The sequence below is a fragment of the Electrona antarctica genome, assembly GCF_951216825.1.
Source record: "Electrona antarctica genome assembly, contig: scaffold_205, whole genome shotgun sequence".
NCBI classification, from domain to species: domain Eukaryota; kingdom Metazoa; phylum Chordata; class Actinopteri; order Myctophiformes; family Myctophidae; genus Electrona; species Electrona antarctica.
This window is the reverse complement of record NW_027638570.1, coordinates 74,809-93,353: the sequence shown is the minus strand read 5'-3', so window position 1 is coordinate 93,353 and position 18,545 is coordinate 74,809. Positions and strand designations below refer to the sequence as shown.

The 18,545-nt window shown below is 46.9% G+C and overlaps 2 protein-coding genes across 4 annotated transcripts in view; both read left to right on the top strand.

Annotated features, from left to right (window-relative positions):
- suox (sulfite oxidase) overlaps nt 1–18,545 on the top strand; it is a 147,008-nt gene that overhangs the window by 66,716 nt on the left and 61,747 nt on the right. The gene's annotated exons all lie outside the window — the stretch shown is intronic.
- The window catches only part of mcrs1 (microspherule protein 1), a 42,820-nt gene that overhangs the window by 16,366 nt on the left and 7,909 nt on the right, over nt 1–18,545 (top strand). For all 3 annotated transcript variants that reach the window (XM_079530832.1, XM_079530833.1, XM_079530834.1), the window contains 4 exons: nt 7,295–7,403; nt 7,742–7,880; nt 15,615–15,690; nt 15,940–15,968. In XM_079530832.1, coding sequence (XP_079386958.1) covers nt 7,295–7,403; nt 7,742–7,880; nt 15,615–15,690; nt 15,940–15,968 — 353 coding nt within the window. The remainder of the gene's footprint in view (nt 1–7,294; nt 7,404–7,741; nt 7,881–15,614; nt 15,691–15,939; nt 15,969–18,545) is intronic.

Below are 18,545 nucleotides of genomic sequence, written 5' to 3'. Positions count from 1 at the left end.
GGCTACTTATGAACCAACTTACCTAATTATACGACAAAACATACCAACATGAGGCCTATTAATTCATGTTGAAACAAACACGACGCACAATTTTGAAAACAGAGAGAAGGAAAGTCCATCTTTTCTCTGTACGGACAAAGGAAATTCTTCTGTATCCTGCATTCCGTTACCTCAAAGTTCGCTTCAGCTGCAGATCAAGTTGAGAAAATGTTACCGCTGTTCTCGCTGAAAGCTCTCATAACAAACTCTCTCCATCATCATCATCTCCCCCCCTCCCAGCTCTGAAACAACAGAGATGGGAAAACGAGAAAGAAAAGCAACATCTTCATCACAGACCCCGTAGGCCCGTGAAGGCCCTCAGCTTGCGTCGTCAGTCGGCCATGGAAAGCCAAGCCACCACCACCACGGAGATGTGTCCTTCTTCGGCACGTGTCGTGCGTGCAATGTGTGATCAGCACACTGCATATTACACGGCCGCTGTTCGACACTGTCCTCCTGTCCACTCCGAAACGAATTCCCGAAAGCGGAAACCGCCGCGCCAAGCGTCGAGTGGCCGCCTCTCCCCGTCGGGATGAGCGGACCCCTCTCCCCCCTGGAATGCCGGTGTCCCCGTGCCGTGCTGCGCTGCATCGCTCCTCTGCTCGCCGTCCCCCGCGTAGAGGTGATGATCGAAGGCCCCCCCCGTGTGGCTGTCCGCTTCGTCGAACGCTCCTCTGTCCGCCGGCTGGAAAGAGACGCAGGCCGCCGCTGCGCAACACTCCCCATCGCGGTGGTCCGTCGACACCCTCGTCCTCGTACCGCTGGAACCCGTCGTCGCCGTCTCTCACAAAAACTCGCTGATTAGACTGAATAAAAAAGCCAACTGGTTCTTCTCCTAACTGGCGCAAACACCATGAAGGTCGGGATCGCGCACCATCTGTCGTGTATTTTGGACACGAGACCATACAAACTTAACCCAAACGGGAGAGCATTGAGATAATTGTGAGACGGCAGCAGACAGAGTAAGATGTTCCTTGATGTTTATTTCGAAGTACACAGCATAGCAAGACATGGCATAGGCTCCTCCAGCCTCACGGCCTCGGGTCGACTGACTGACTGACATAGAAATTCGACTAGCTTAAGTACAGTTTTACACAATACACATTGGACCAGACTACCATTTGGCCATTCCTAGAAGGATCACTGTGGCCCTTTGATCTACTGTTTTAGCATTTGGTTGCCCTAGGTGTGAATCAGGATCTCAGACTACAGTATAAACAGGCCATCGACACCTCTGATCTTGAATATCAAAGACAGCTGCCTGCAGACGAATTGACTAGGCCAATTAACTATACCTACTGACCATATGCTATGGGCACAGTAGCACACATTATGGATAGAATTATGATTTCCAGATTCCACAGTGTTTTAACCTTTTGGTGTTTTAACCGTTGACAACAGGCGCTGTGCAACATTCAATGTCATTTCCGGTTGGGACGTCATCCAAAGTGGTCCTGCTCCATTTTAGTGGATGAGAGGAAAAATCTTAAAACATGAATAACTCTAAATCAATCCATCCAATTCTAGTCAAAGATCATGTGTCAGACGGCCCACCGCGGTCCCGTCGCTAGTCGCGTTACAATTAATCATACCTCCCGTTGTTGTCGGTTGCCTCGGGGGTGTTTTGGCTACATTTAGCTACTTCAGCCACATCCAAGATGGCGCCTGGTGGTGCGTCACTAAAACCCCCGCCATCCAAGATGGCGCCTGGTGGTGCGTCACTAAAACCCCCGCCATCCAAGATGGCGCCTGGTGGTACGTCACTAAAACCCCCGCCATCCAAGATGGCGCCTGGTGGTGCGTCACTAAAACCCCCGCCATCCAAGATGGCGCCTGGTGGTGCGTCACTAAAACCCCCGCCATCCAAGATGGCGCCTGGTGGTGCGTCACTAAAACCCCCGCCATCCAAGATGGCGCCTGGTGGTGCGTCACTAAAACCCCCGCCATCCAAGATGGCGCCTGGTGATACGTCACTAAAACCCCCGCCATCCAAGATGGCGCCTGGTGGTACGTCACTAAAAACCCCACCATCCAAGATGGCGCCTGGTGGTACGCCGCTAAAACCCCCACCATCCAAGATGGCGCCTGGTGGTACGTCACTAAAACCCCCGCCATCCAAGATGGCGCCTGGTGGTGCGTCACTGAAACCCCCGTCATCTAAGATGGCGCCTGGTGGTACGTCACTAAAACCCCCGCCATCCCAGATGGCGCCTGGTGGTGCGTCACTAAAACCCCCGCCATCCAAGATGGCGCCTGGTGGTGCGTCACTAAAACCCCCGCCATCCAAGATGGCGCCTGGTGGTGCGTCACTAAAACCCCCGCCATCCAAGATGGCACCTGGTGGTGCGTCACTAAAACCCCCGCCATCCAAGATGGCGCCTGGTGGTACGTCACTACAACCACCGCCATCCAAGATGGCGCCTGGTGGTGCGTCACTAAAACCCCCACCATCCAAGATGGCGCCTGGTGGTACGTCACTAAAACCCCCGGCATCCAAGATGGCGCCTGGTGGTGCGTCACTAAAACCCCCGCCATCCAAGATGACGCCTGGTGGTACGTCACTAAAACCCCCACCATCCAAGATGGCGCCTGGTGGTACGTCACTAAAACCCCCACCATCCAAGATGGCGCCTGGTGGTACGTCACTAAAACCCCCGCCATCCAATATGGCGCCTGGTGGTACGTCACTAAACCCCCCACCATCCAAGGTGGCGCCTGGTGGTACGTCACTAAAACCCCCGCCATCCAAGATGGCGCCTGGTGGTACGTCACTAAACCCCCCACCATCCAATATGGCGCCTGGTGGTACGTCACTAAACCCCCCACCATCCAAGATGGCGCCTGGTGGTACGTTACTAAACCCCCCACCATCCAAGATGGCGCCTGGTGGTACGTCACTAAAACCCCCGCCATCCAAGATGGCGCCTGGTGGTGCGTCACTAAAACCCCCGCCATCCAAGATGGCACCTGGTGGTACGTCACTAAAACCCCCGCCATCCAAGATGGCGCCTGGTGGTGCGTCACTAAAACCCCCGCCATCCAAGATGGCGCCTGGTGGTACGTCACTAAAACCCCCACCATCCAAGATGGCGCCTGGTGGTACGTCACTAAAAAACCCCACCATCCAAGATGGCGCCTGGTGGTACGTCACTAAAAAAACCCCCCCCCATCCAAGATGGCGCCTGGTGGTACGTCACTAAAACCCCCGCCATCCAAGATGGCGCCTGGTGGTACGTCACTAAAACCCCCGCCATCCAAGATGGCGCCTGGTGGTGCGTCACTAAAACCCCCGCCATCCAAGATGGCGCCTGGTGGTACGTCACTAAAACCCCCACCATCCAAGATGGCGCCTGGTGGTACGTCACTAAAAACCCCGCCATCCAAGATGGCGCCTGGTGATGCGTCACTAAAACCCCCGCCATCCAAGATGGCGCCTGGTGGTGCGTCACTAAAACCCCCGCCATCCAAGATGGCGCCTGGTGGTGCGTCGCTAAATGTGCTCCGTTGCTGCAGATCGCTGGGCTGATTTAATGGTCCTAAAAACCCCCGGGCGTTCAGGGTGTTAATGTTTGTACATTTCTTTAGCCCATTCTGGGCGAACCCCTTTTGGTGTTTTAACCTTTTGGTGTTTTAACCGTTGACAACAGGCGCTGTGCAACATTCAATGTCATTTCCGGTTGGGACGTCATCCAAAGTGGTCCTGCTCCATTTTAGTGGATGAGAGGAAAAATCTTAAAACATGAATAACTCTAAATCAATCCATCCAATTCTAGTCAAAGATCATGTGTCAGACGGCCCACCGCGGTCCCGTCGCTAGTCGCGTTACAATTAATCATACCTCCCGTTGTTGTCGGTTGCCTCGGGGGTGTTTTGGCTACATTTAGCTGCTTCAGCCACATCCAAGATGGCGCCTGGTGGTGCGTCACTAAAACCCCCGCCATCCAAGATGGCGCCTGGTGGTGCGTCACTAAAACCCCCGCCATCCAAGATGGCGCCTGGTGGTACGTCACTAAAACCCCCGCCATCCAAGATGGCGCCTGGTGGTGCGTCACTAAAAACCCCCGTCATCCAAGATGGCGCCTGGTGGTACGTCACTAAAACCCCCGCCATCCAAGATGGCGCCTGGTGGTGCGTCACTAAAACCCCCGCCATCCAAGATGGCGCCTGGTGGTGCGTCACTAAAACCCCCACCATCCAAGATGGCGCCTGGTGGTGCGTCACTAAAACCACCGCCATCCAAGATGGCGCCTGGTGGTGCGTCACTAAAACCCCCGCCATCCAAGATGGCGCCTGGTGGTACGCCACTAAAACCCCCGCCATCCAAGATGGCGCCTGGTGGTGCGTCACTAAAACCCCCACCATCCAAGATGGCGCCTGGTGGTACGTCACTAACACCCCCACCATCCAAGATGGCGCCTGGTGGTGCGTCACTAAAACCCCCGCCATCCAAGATGGCGCCTGGTGGTACGTCACTAAAACCCCCACCATCCAAGATGGCGCCTGGTGGTACGTCACTAAAACCCCCACCATCCAAGATGGCGCCTGGTGGTACGTCACTAAAACCCCCGCCATCCAAGATGGCGCCTGGTGGTGCGTCACTAAAACCCCCACCATCCAAGATGGCGCCTGGTGGTACGTCACTAAAACCCCCGCTATCCAAGATGGCGCCTGGTGGTACGTCACTAAAACCCCCGCCATCCAAGATGGCGCCTGGTGGTGCGTCACTAAAACCCCCGCCATCCAAGATGGCGCCTGGTGGTGCGTCACTAAAACCCCCGCCATCCAAGATGGCGCCTGGTGGTACGTCACTAAAACCCCCGCCATCCAAGATGGCGCCTGGTGGTGCGTCACTAAAACCCCCGCCATCCAAGATGGCGCCTGGTGGTACGTCACTAAAACCCCCGCCATCCAAGATGGCGCCTGATGGTGCGTCACTAAAACCCCCGCCATCCAAGATGGCGCCTGGTGGTGCGTCACTAAAACCCCCGCCATCCAAGATGGCGCCTGATGGTGCGTCACTAAAACCCCCGCCATCCAAGATGGCGCCTGATGGTGCGTCACTAAAACCCCCGCCATCCAAGATGGCGCCTGGTGGTGCGTCGCTAAATGTGCTCCGTTGCTGCAGATCGCTGGGCTGATTTAATGGTCCTAAAAACCCCCGGGCGTTCAGGGTGTTAATGTTTGTACATTTCTTTAGCCCATTCTGGGCGAACCCCTTTTGGTGTTTTAACCTTTTGGTGTTTTAACCGTTGACAACAGGCGCTGTGCAACATTCAATGTCATTTCCGGTTGGGACGTCATCCAAAGTGGTCCTGCTCCATTTTAGTGGATGAGAGGAAAAATCTTAAAACATGAATAACTCTAAATCAATCCATCCAATTCTAGTCAAAGATCATGTGTCAGACGGCCCACCGCGGTCCCGTCGCTAGTCGCGTTACAATTAATCATACCTCCCGTTGTTGTCGGTTGCCTCGGGGGTGTTTTGGCTACATTTAGCTGCTTCAGCCACAATCAAGATGGCGCCTGGTGGTGCGTCACTAAAACCCCCGCCATCCAAGATGGCGCCTGGTGGTGCGTCACTAAAACCCCCGCCATCCAAGATGGCGCCTGGTGGTACGTCACTAAAACCCCCGCCATCCAAGATGGCGCCTGGTGGTGCGTCACTAAAAACCCCCGTCATCCAAGATGGCGCCTGGTGGTACGTCACTAAAACCCCCGCCATCCAAGATGGCGCCTGGTGGTGCGTCACTAAAACCCCCGCCATCCAAGATGGCGCCTGGTGGTGCGTCACTAAAACCCCCACCATCCAAGATGGCGCCTGGTGGTGCGTCACTAAAACCACCGCCATCCAAGATGGCGCCTGGTGGTGCGTCACTAAAACCCCCGCCATCCAAGATGGCGCCTGGTGGTACGCCACTAAAACCCCCGCCATCCAAGATGGCGCCTGGTGGTGCGTCACTAAAACCCCCACCATCCAAGATGGCGCCTGGTGGTACGTCACTAACACCCCCACCATCCAAGATGGCGCCTGGTGGTGCGTCACTAAAACCCCCGCCATCCAAGATGGCGCCTGGTGGTACGTCACTAAAACCCCCACCATCCAAGATGGCGCCTGGTGGTACGTCACTAAAACCCCCACCATCCAAGATGGCGCCTGGTGGTACGTCACTAAAACCCCCGCCATCCAAGATGGCGCCTGGTGGTGCGTCACTAAAACCCCCACCATCCAAGATGGCGCCTGGTGGTACGTCACTAAAACCCCCGCTATCCAAGATGGCGCCTGGTGGTACGTCACTAAAACCCCCGCCATCCAAGATGGCGCCTGGTGGTGCGTCACTAAAACCCCCGCCATCCAAGATGGCGCCTGGTGGTGCGTCACTAAAACCCCCGCCATCCAAGATGGCGCCTGGTGGTACGTCACTAAAACCCCCGCCATCCAAGATGGCGCCTGGTGGTGCGTCACTAAAACCCCCGCCATCCAAGATGGCGCCTGGTGGTACGTCACTAAAACCCCCGCCATCCAAGATGGCGCCTGATGGTGCGTCACTAAAACCCCCGCCATCCAAGATGGCGCCTGGTGGTGCGTCACTAAAACCCCCGCCATCCAAGATGGCGCCTGATGGTGCGTCACTAAAACCCCCGCCATCCAAGATGGCGCCTGATGGTGCGTCACTAAAACCCCCGCCATCCAAGATGGCGCCTGGTGGTGCGTCGCTAAATGTGCTCCGTTGCTGCAGATCGCTGGGCTGATTTAATGGTCCTAAAAAACCCCGGGCGTTCGGGGTGTTAATGTTTGTACATTTCTTTAGCCCATTCTGGGCGAACCCCTTTTGGTGTTTTAACTAAGCATTATGTTATACTTTAGCCATAGAAAAATAGCAGATCTACAAGCTCGTAGCGTGCCACCGAGTGGCGCGCTACGAGCTTGTAGGTCTGCTATTTTTGAAAAAAAGTGAAAATGCGGCACAAATCTTTGAATATATATTCTTTCAGAAGACTTATTCTTTTTAATTTCGACATCAGGCCTGAATGGGTTAAATACGTTGCATTTTTATTCACGGCCTGTTTTCTGTGTGTTTCTGCTTGGATAAAGTTCTCAGTCGATTCCACAGAAGGCTTGGCTTCCAATATCACCGATCATTATGATCGATCATTATGTCGTTTAGGAGACGCCTCTCGTGTGAGCTCTGAAGTTTTTCACAGTTATGTGATTTAATTTTTCTTTCCTCTGTGTGTGCGTGTGCGTGTGTGTCAGGCTGGCGTGGCAGGCCATGCGACAGCTCCATCCAGAAGCCATCGCTGCCATCCAGAGTAAAGCCATCTTCAGTCAGGTTGAAGAGGCCTTACTGGCCAAGATCGGCTCTGTAAGTGTGATGTTCAGTAGATTAATGTAGTAGGGTTAGGGTTAGGGTTAGGGTTCAGTCAGGTTGAAGAGGCCTTACTGGCCAAGATCGGCTCTGTAAGTGTGATGTTCAGTAGATTAATGTAGTAGTAGTTAATTAAAGTTCTGTAAGCAGAGTAACGTTTTGTAGTAGTTAAACTGTAAGTGTGATGGTGATAATTATGTTGAACAGCGACGTTATACTTCATCGTACATCCATGTCGTCATCAGATTTTCAGACTAGTCAGCCTAAACATGTCCTGTTGTCTGATTGGCCAGGCTAGCCAGCCTAAACTAATTTCCTGTTGTCTGATTGGCCAGGCTAGCCAGCCTAAACTGGAGGTGTTCCAGGACATGCTGAACAAACACCCCAGCATCCTGCATCCTTGTCGGACCCCCAAGAGCCTGTTGGTCCACTGGCAGCTTCTGAAACAATACTACCTACTGGACGACCAGAGTGGTGAGTTAACTTTAACTAACTACCTACCTACCTACCTACCTACCTACCTACCTACCTACCTACCTACCTACCTACCTACCTACCTACCTGACTAACCAGCTTCTGAAACAATACTACCTACTGGACGACCAGAGTGGTGAGTTAACTTTAACTACCTACCTACCTACCTACCTACCTACCTACCTACCTACCTACCTACCTACCTACCTGACTAACTAACCAGCTTCTGAAACAATACTACCTACTGGACGATGAGTTAACTTTAACTAACTGACTGACCAAGTTTAACTGTAACAGAACTCACTCCACAGTAGGGCTGGGGCGGTATGGGATTTTTATTACCGCGGTTATTTTCGGCCCCCATACCGCCGGTATGGCGATAATTACCGCACCACCCCCGAGTGGCGCGCTACGAGCTTGTAGGTCTGCTATATTTTTTAAATCGTTAAAATGTGGCGCAAATCATTGAATATATATTTCAGAGCAGAACATTTTTAACTAAAATATTAGTACAGGAAATCTATGGAACATACAGGCCTATTAGTACAGGACATCTATGGAACATACAGGCCTATTAGTACAGGACATCTATGGAACATACAGGCCTATTAGTACAGGACATCTATGGAACATACAGGACATCTATGGAACATACAGGATCAACCCCTATTAGTACAGGACATCTATGGAACATACAGGACATCTATGGAACATACAGGACATCTATGGGACATACAGGATCAACCCTATTAGTACAGGAAATCTATGGAACATACAGGATCAACCCTATTAGTACAGGACATATATGGAACATACAGGCCTATTAGTACAGGACATCTATGGAACATACAGGATCAACCCTATTAGTACAGGACATCTATGGAACATACAGGCCTATTAGTACAGGACATCTATGGAACATACAGGCCTATTAGTACAGGACATCTATGGAACATACAGGCCTATTAGTACAGGACATCTATGGGACATACAGGCCTATTAGTACAGGACATCTATGGAACATACAGGCCTATTAGTACAGGAAATCTATGGAACATACAGGCCTATTAGTACAGGAAATCTATGGAACATACAGGCCTATTAGTACAGGACATCTATGGGACATACAGGATCAACCCTATTAGTACAGGACATCTATGGAACATACAGGATCAACCCCTATTAGTACAGGACATCTATGGAACATACAGGATCAACCCTATTAGTACAGGACATCTATGGAACATACAGGACATCTATGGAACATACAGGATCAACCCTATTAGTACAGGACATCTATGGAACATACAGGATCAACCCTATTAGTACAGGACATCTATGGAACATACAGGATCAACCCTATTAGTACAGGACATCTATGGAACATACAGGACATCTATGGAACATACAGGATCAACCCTATTAGTACAGGACATCTATGGAACATACAGGACATCTATGGAACATACAGGATCAACCCTATTAGTACAGGACATCTATGGAACATACAGGATCAACCCTATTAGTACAGGACATCTATGGAACATACAGGACATCTATGGAACATACAGGATCAACCCTATTAGTACAGGACATCTATGGAACATACAGGATCAACCCTATTAGTACAGGACATCTATGGAACATACAGGATCAACCCTATTAGTACAGGACATCTATGGAACATACAGGACATCTATGGAACATACAGGACATCTATGGGACATACAGGACATCTATGGAACATACAGGACATCTATGGGACATACAGGATCAACCCTATTAGTACAGGACATCTATGGAACATACAGGACATCTATGGAACATACAGGACATCTATGGAACATACAGGCCTATTAGTACAGGACATCTATGGAACATACAGGATCAACCCTATTAGTACAGGACATCTATGGAACATACAGGATCAACCCCTATTAGTACAGGACATATATGGAACATACAGGCCTATTAGTACAGGACATCTATGGAACATACAGGATCAACCCTATTAGTAAAGGACATCTATGGAACATACAGGACATCTATGGAACATACAGGACATCTATGGAACATACAGGCCTATTAGTACAGGACATCTATGGAACATACAGGATCAACCCTATTAGTACAGGAAATCTATGGGACATACAGGACATCTATGGAACATACAGGATCAACCCTATTAGTAAAGGACATCTATGGAACATACAGGATCAACCCTATTAGTACAGGACATCTATGGAACATACAGGACATCTATGGGACATACAGGATCAACCCTATTAGTACAGGACATCTATGGAACATACAGGATCAACCCTATTAGTACAGGACATCTATGGAACATACAGGACATCTATGGAACATACAGGATCAACCCTATTAGTACAGGACATCTATGGAACATACAGGACATCTATGGGACATACAGGATCAACCCTATTAGTACAGGACATCTATGGAACATACAGGATCAACCCTATTAGTACAGGACATCTATGGAACATACAGGCCTATTAGTACAGGACATCTATGGGACATACAGGACATCTATGGAACATACAGGCCTATTAGTACAGGACATCTATGGGACATACAGGACATCTATGGGACATACAGGACATCTATGGAACATACAGGACATCTATGGAACATACAGGCCTATTAGTACAGGACATCTATGGAACATACAGGACATCTATGGAACATACAGGATCAACCCTATTAGTACAGGACATCTATGGAACATACAGGACATCTATGGAACATACAGGACATCTATGGAACATACAGGATCAACCCTATTAGTACAGGACATCTATGGAACATACAGGATGAACCCTATTAGTACAGGACATCTATGGGACATACAGGACATCTATGGGACATACAGGACATCTATGGAACATACAGGACATCTATGGAACATACAGGACATCTATGGAACATACAGGATCAACCCTATTAGTACAGGACATATATGGAACATACAGGCTCAACCCTATTAGTACAGGACATCTATGGAACATACAGGATCAACCCTATTAGTACAGGACATCTATGGAACATACAGGACATCTATGGAACATACAGGATCAACCCTATTAGTACAGGACATCTATGGAACATACAGGACATCTATGGAACATACAGGACATCTATGGAACATACAGGATCAACCCTATTAGTACAGGACATCTATGGAACATACAGGACATCTATGGAACATACAGGACATCTATGGAACATACAGGACATCTATGGAACATACAGGATCAACCCTATTAGTACAGGACATCTATGGAACATACAGGCCTATTAGTACAGGACATCTATGGAACATACAGGATCAACCCTATTAGTACAGGACATCTATGGAACATACAGGACATCTATGGAACATACAGGATCAACCCTATTAGTACAGGACATCTATGGAACATACAGGATCAACCCTATTAGTACAGGACATCTATGGAACATACAGGACATCTATGGAACATACAGGACATCTATGGAACATACAGGACATCTATGGAACATACAGGCCTATTAGTACAGGACATCTATGGAACATACAGGACATCTATGGAACATACAGGACATCTATGGAACATACAGGACATCTATGGGACATACAGGACATCTATGGAACATACAGGACATCTATGGAACATACAGGATCAACCCTATTAGTACAGGACATCTATGGAACATACAGGACATCTATGGAACATACAGGACATCTATGGGACATACAGGACATCTATGGAACATACAGGATCAACCCTATTAGTACAGGACATCTATGGAACATACAGGACATCTATGGAACATACAGGACATCTATGGAACATACAGGACATCTATGGAACATACAGGACATCATTGTAACATACAGGACATCTATGGAACATACAGGACATCTATGGAACATACAGGACATCTATGGAACATACAGGACATCTATGGGACATACAGGACATCTATGGGACATACAGGACATCTATGGAACATACAGGACATCTATGGAACATACAGGATCAACCCCTATTAGTACAGGACATCTATGGAACATACAGGATCAACCCTATTAGTACAGGACATCTATGGAACATACAGGACATCTATGGAACATACAGGACATCTATGGAACATACAGGACATCTATGGAACATACAGGATCAACCCTATTAGTACAGGACATCTATGGAACATACAGGACATCTATGGAACATACAGGACATCTATGGAACATACAGGACATCTATGGGACATACAGGACATCTATGGAACATACAGGATCAACCCTATTAGTACAGGACATCTATGGAACATACAGGATCAACCCTATTAGTACAGGACATCTATGGGACATACAGGATCAACCCTATTAGTACAGGACATCTATGGGACATACAGGACATCTATGGAACATACAGGACATCTATGGGACATACAGGATCAACCCTATTAGTACAGGACATCTATGGGACATACAGGACATCTATGGAACATACAGGACATCTATGGGACATACAGGATCAACCCTATTAGTACAGGACATCTATGGGACATACAGGACATCTATGGAACATACAGGACATCTATGGGACATACAGGATCAACCCTATTAGTACAGGACATCTATGGGACATACAGGATCAACCCTATTAGTACAGGACATCTATGGGACATACAGGACATCTATGGAACATACAGGACATCTATGGGACATACAGGATCAACCCTATTAGTACAGGACATCTATGGAACATACAGGACATCTATGGAACATACAGGATCAACCCTATTAGTACAGGACATCTATGGAACATACAGGACATCTATGGAACATACAGGACATCTATGGAACATACAGGACATCTATGGAACATACAGGCCTATTAGTACAGGACATCTATGGAACATACAGGATCAACCCTATTAGTACAGGACATCTATGGAACATACAGGACATCTATGGAACATACAGGACATCTATGGAACATACAGGACATCTATGGGACATACAGGACATCTATGGAACATACAGGACATCTATGGAACATACAGGACATCTATGGAACATACAGGACATCTATGGAACATACAGGATCAACCCCAAACTCAGCTGATTTTGTAGCTTCAATATATCCTGAATAACAGAACAATAAATGGCCTGTACAGTATGTACAGTATTAGCCAGACCGAATCAGCCGTTGGCACAAAAAAAAATCACACCCGTGTGAACTGAGTGGTGTTAGGTCTTATATAGACTGATCAGCTGTGGTCTGACGTAATGTCTGACGTAATGAAATCACACCCGTGTGAACTGGGTGACCATAGCAACCGTGCTCATTTTTTGAGCACAGACAGACAGACTAACAAAGCCAGTTGTAGGAGTGGTTTACACCACTCAAAAAATTGCCTGCCGGCGGATTACGGTGTGGAGAGGCTCAATTGTACGCCCATTTCCTACACCAGAGAACTGGTGTGGCCAATCGGGACACGGTATGCAATATGGGCGGGCTTTGGTACAGTGACATTCAATGCTTGAGACCTTTGACTGACCAACCAATTGCGTCAAAGAGAAAATGTTTGAACCCGCCCCCCGGGAAACAAGATCCATACACAGCATCTCCAGACTCAAATACCACACGACAGTGTGATTTGAGTCTGGCTTATTAGCCAGGCTAGTACAGTATGGCCACCATTGACATCCTATATAAGACAAATATTTTCTAGATTTCCTTATGCTTTAAGTAGCATGTGACATCATGTCAAACTAGGGGGTTTTCATGATGCTTTTCATGATGCTGAATCCAGCACTAGATGTTTTTAAAACTCAGCTTAAGACCCATTTTTTTACTCTAGCATTTGGCTGAATCCTCTGATTTTAATTATTTGTCGATTCACTGTTTTACCTATTTCATTGTCTTTTTGCATTTTTTATGTTTGGTGTTTTTGGCATTTTTTTTGTACTTTGATTGTGCCTTGATTGTTATGTTATTTGATATTTTTATACTTTGTTTGTCTTGTAAAGCACTTGTGTCATGAAAGGTGCTCTATAAATAAAGTTTATTATTATTATTATTTCAAGCATTAGTTTTGCACAAAAAAACTCTTTGGGCTAAAAACGGCCATAGCCGTCGGCAAGTGGCTAATTTAGCTAATTTAGCCCAATGAGTGTTTTTCAACTGAGTGCTGCTCTTGCTTTCTTATTCACAGTACAGGTGTTACAGTTATAATGTTGTTGTGTTTCAGTCCAGCCTCTCCCTAAAGGTGACCAGGTGTTAACAGACCAGGTGTTACAGTTATAATGTTGTTGTGTTTCAGTCCAGCCTCTCCCTAAAGGTGACCAGGTGTTAACAGACCAGGTGTTATAATAATAGTATTATGTTGTTGTGTTTCAGTCCAGCCTCTCCCTAAAGGTGACCAGGTGTTAACAGACCAGGTGTTATAATAATAGTATTATGTTGTTGTGTTTCAGTCCAGCCTCTCCCTAAAGGTGACCAGGTGTTAACAGACCAGGTGTTATAATAATAGTATTATGTTGTTGTGTTTCAGTCCAGCCTCTCCCTAAAGGTGACCAGGTGTTAACAGACCAGGTGTTAACAGACCAGGTGTTAACAGACCAGGTGTTAGTGTGTACAGGTGTTAACAGACCAGGTGTTATAATAATAGTATTATATTGTTGTGTTTCAGTCCAGCCTCTCCCTAAAGGTGACCAGGTGTTAACAGACCAGGTGTTATAATAATAGTATTATATTGTTGTGTTTCAGTCCAGCCTCTCCCTAAAGGTGACCAGGTGTTAACAGACCAGGTGTTAACAGACCAGGTGTTAACATACCAGGTGTTAACATACCAGGTGTTAGTGTGTACAGGTGTTAACAGACCAGGAGTTATAATAATAGTATTATATTGTTGTGTTTCAGTCCAGCCTCTCCCTAAAGGTGACCAGGTGTTAACAGACCAGGTGTTAACAGACCAGGTGTTATATTGTTGTGTTTCAGTCCAGCCTCTCCATAAAGGTGACCAGGTGTTAGTGTGTACAGGTGTTAACAGACCAGGTGTTATGTTGTTTCAGTCCAGCCTCTCCCTAAAGGTGACCAGGTGTTAACAGACCAGGTGTTAACAGACCAGGTGTTATGTTGTTGTGTTTCAGTCCAGCCTCTCCCTAAAGGTGACCAGGTGTTAACAGACCAGGTGTTAACAGACCAGGTGTTATGTTGTTGTGTTTCAGTCCAGCCTCTCCCTAAAGGTGACCAGGTGTTAGTGTGTACAGGTGTTAACAGACCAGGTGTTATGTTGTTGTGTTTCAGTCCAGCCTCTCCCTAAAGGTGACCAGGTGTTAACAGACCAGGTGTTAACAGACCAGGTGTTATGTTGTTGTGTTTCAGTCCAGCCTCTCCCTAAAGGTGACCAGGTGTTAACAGACCAGGTGTTAACAGACCAGGTGTTATGTTGTTGTGTTTCAGTCCAGCCTCTCCCTAAAGGTGACCAGGTGTTAACAGACCAGGTGTTAACAGACCAGGTGTTATGTTGTTGTGTTTCAGTCCAGCCTCTCCCTAAAGGTGACCAGGTGTTAGTGTGTACAGGTGTTAACAGACCAGGTGTTAACAGACCAGGTGTTATGTTGTTGTGTTTCAGTCCAGCCTCTCCCTAAAGGTGACCAGGTGTTAACAGACCAGGTGTTAACAGACCAGGTGTTATGTTGTTGTGTTTCAGTCCAGCCTCTCCCTAAAGGTGAGCAGGTGCTCAACTTCTCAGACGCAGAGCAGATGGTTGACGATGCAAAGTTAAAGTAAGTTATCTTTACTTACTTTATTATCATTATTACATTTATTACACATTTCTCCTGTTTTACTATCATTATTAGTTTTATTACATATTTCTCCTGTTTTATTCTCATTATTAGTTTTATTACATATTTCTCCTGTTTTATTTTCATTATTAGTTTTATTACATATTTCTCCTCTGTATTATTCTTATTATAATAATAATGATTAATGAGTAATGAGTAATAATCATGTAATGTCTTGCTTCATCCTAGGGAGAGCAGGGATGAGGTGTTGGAACACGGTAGGAAATATTAATTCGTATTCATGCATGTGTGATATCTGTGATATGGGATGTGTGAGTGTGTTATGGGATGTGTGAGTGTGTTATATGGGATGTGTGAGTGTGTTATGGGATGTGTGAGTGTGTTATGGGATGTGTGTTATGGGATGTGTGAGTGTTATGGGATGTGTGTTATGGGATGTGTGAGTGTGTTATGGGATGTGTGTTATGGGATGTGTGAGTGTGATATGGGATGTGTGAGTGTGATATGGGATGTGTGAGTGTGTTATGGGATGTGTGAGTGTGTTATGGGATGTGTGAGTGTGTTATGGGATGTGTGTTATGGGATGTGTGAGTGTGATATGGGATGTGTGAGTGTGATATGGGATGTGTGAGTGTGATATGGGATGTGTGAGTGTGTTATGGGATGTGTGAGTGTGTTATGGGATGTGTGAGTGTGTTATGGGATGTGTGAGTGTGTTATGGGATGTGTGTTATGGGATGTGTGAGTGTGTTATGGGATGTGTGAGTGTGATATGGGATGTGTGAGTGTGTTATGGGATGTGTGAGTGTGATATGGGATGTGTGAGTGTGTTATGGGATGTGTGTGTGTTATGGGATGTGTGAGTGTGTTATGGGATGTGTGAGTGTGTTATGGGATGTGTGTTATGGGATGTGTGAGTGTGTTATGGGATGTGTGAGTGTGTTATGGGATGTGTGAGTGTGATATGGGATGTGTGAGTGTGTTATGGGATGTGTGTGTGTTATGGGATGTGTGAGTGTGTTATGGGATGTGTGAGTGTGTTATGGGATGTGTGAGTGTGATATGGGATGTGTGAGTGTGATATGGGATGTGTGAGTGTGTTATGGGATGTGTGAGTGTGTTATGGGATGTGTGAGTGTGTTATGGGATGTGTGAGTGTGATATGGGATGTGTGATATGGGATGTGTGAGTGTGATATGGGATGTGTGAGTGTGTTATGGGATGTGTGAGTGTGTTATGGGATGTGTGAGTGTGTTATGGGATGTGTGAGTGTGATATGGGATGTGTGAGTGTGATATGGGATGTGTGATATGGGATGTGTGAGTGTGATATGGGATGTGTGAGTGTGATATGGGATGTGTGATATGGGATGTGTGATATCTGTGATATGGGATGTGTGAGTGTGTTATGGGATGTGTGAGTGTGTTATGGGATGTGTGAGTGTGTTATGGGATGTGTGAGTGTGTTATGGGATGTGTGAGTGTGATATGGGATGTGTGAGTGTGATATGGGATGTGTGAGTGTGTTATGGGATGTGTGAGTGTGTTATGGGATGTGTGAGTGTGATATGGGATGTGTGAGTGTGATATGGGATGTGTGATATCTGTGATATCCCATATCACACATTTGATTTGATGTATTTGATATATTCATAAAAGAGCAGTACAGAATTATCAGGATTGCACAAAAAGTCAGAGGACTTAATTCCTTAATTCCTAACCCTTCCAATATAACAATACAGAGACACCTCCCTGACAATATAACGATACAGAGACACCTCCCTGACAATATAACGATACAGAGACACCTCCCTGACAATATAACGACACAGAGACACCTCCCTGACAATATAACGATACAGAGACACCTCCCTGACAATATAACAATACAGAGACACCTCCCTGACAATATAACGACACAGAGACACCTCCCTGACAATATAACGATACAGAGACACCTCCCTGACAATATAACGATACAGAGACACCTCCCTGACAATATAACAATACAGAGACACCTCCCTGACAATATAACGATACAGAGACACCTCCCCGACAATATAACGATACAGAGACACCTCCCTGACAATATAACGATACAGAGACACCTCCCTGACAATATAACGATACAGAGACACCTCCCTGACAATATAACAATACAGAGACACCTCCCTGACAATATAACGATACAGAGACACCTCCCCGACAATATAACGATACAGAGACACCTCCCTGACAATATAACAATACAGAGACACCTCCCTGACAATATAACGATACAGAGACACCTCCCTGACAATATAACGACACAGAGACACCTCCCTGACAATATAACAATACAGAGACACCTCCCTGACAATATAACGATACAGAGACACCTCCCTGACAATATAACGATACAGAGACACCTCCCTGACAATATAACAATACAGAGACACCTCCCTGACAATATAACGATACAGAGACACCTCCCCGACAATATAACGATACAGAGACACCTCCCCGACAATATAATGATACAGAGACACCTCCCTGACAATATAACGATACAGAGACACCTCCCCGACAATATAACGATACAGAGACACCTCGCCGACAATATAACGATACAGAGACACCTCGCTGACAATATAACGATACAGATACACCTCCCTGACAATATAACGATACAGAGACACCTCGCCGACAATATAACGATACAGACACCTCCCTGACAATATAACGATACAGAGACACCTCCCTGACAATATAACGATACAGAGACTCCTCCCTGACAATATAACGATACAGAGACACCTCCCTGACAATATAACGATACAGAGACACCTCGCCGAC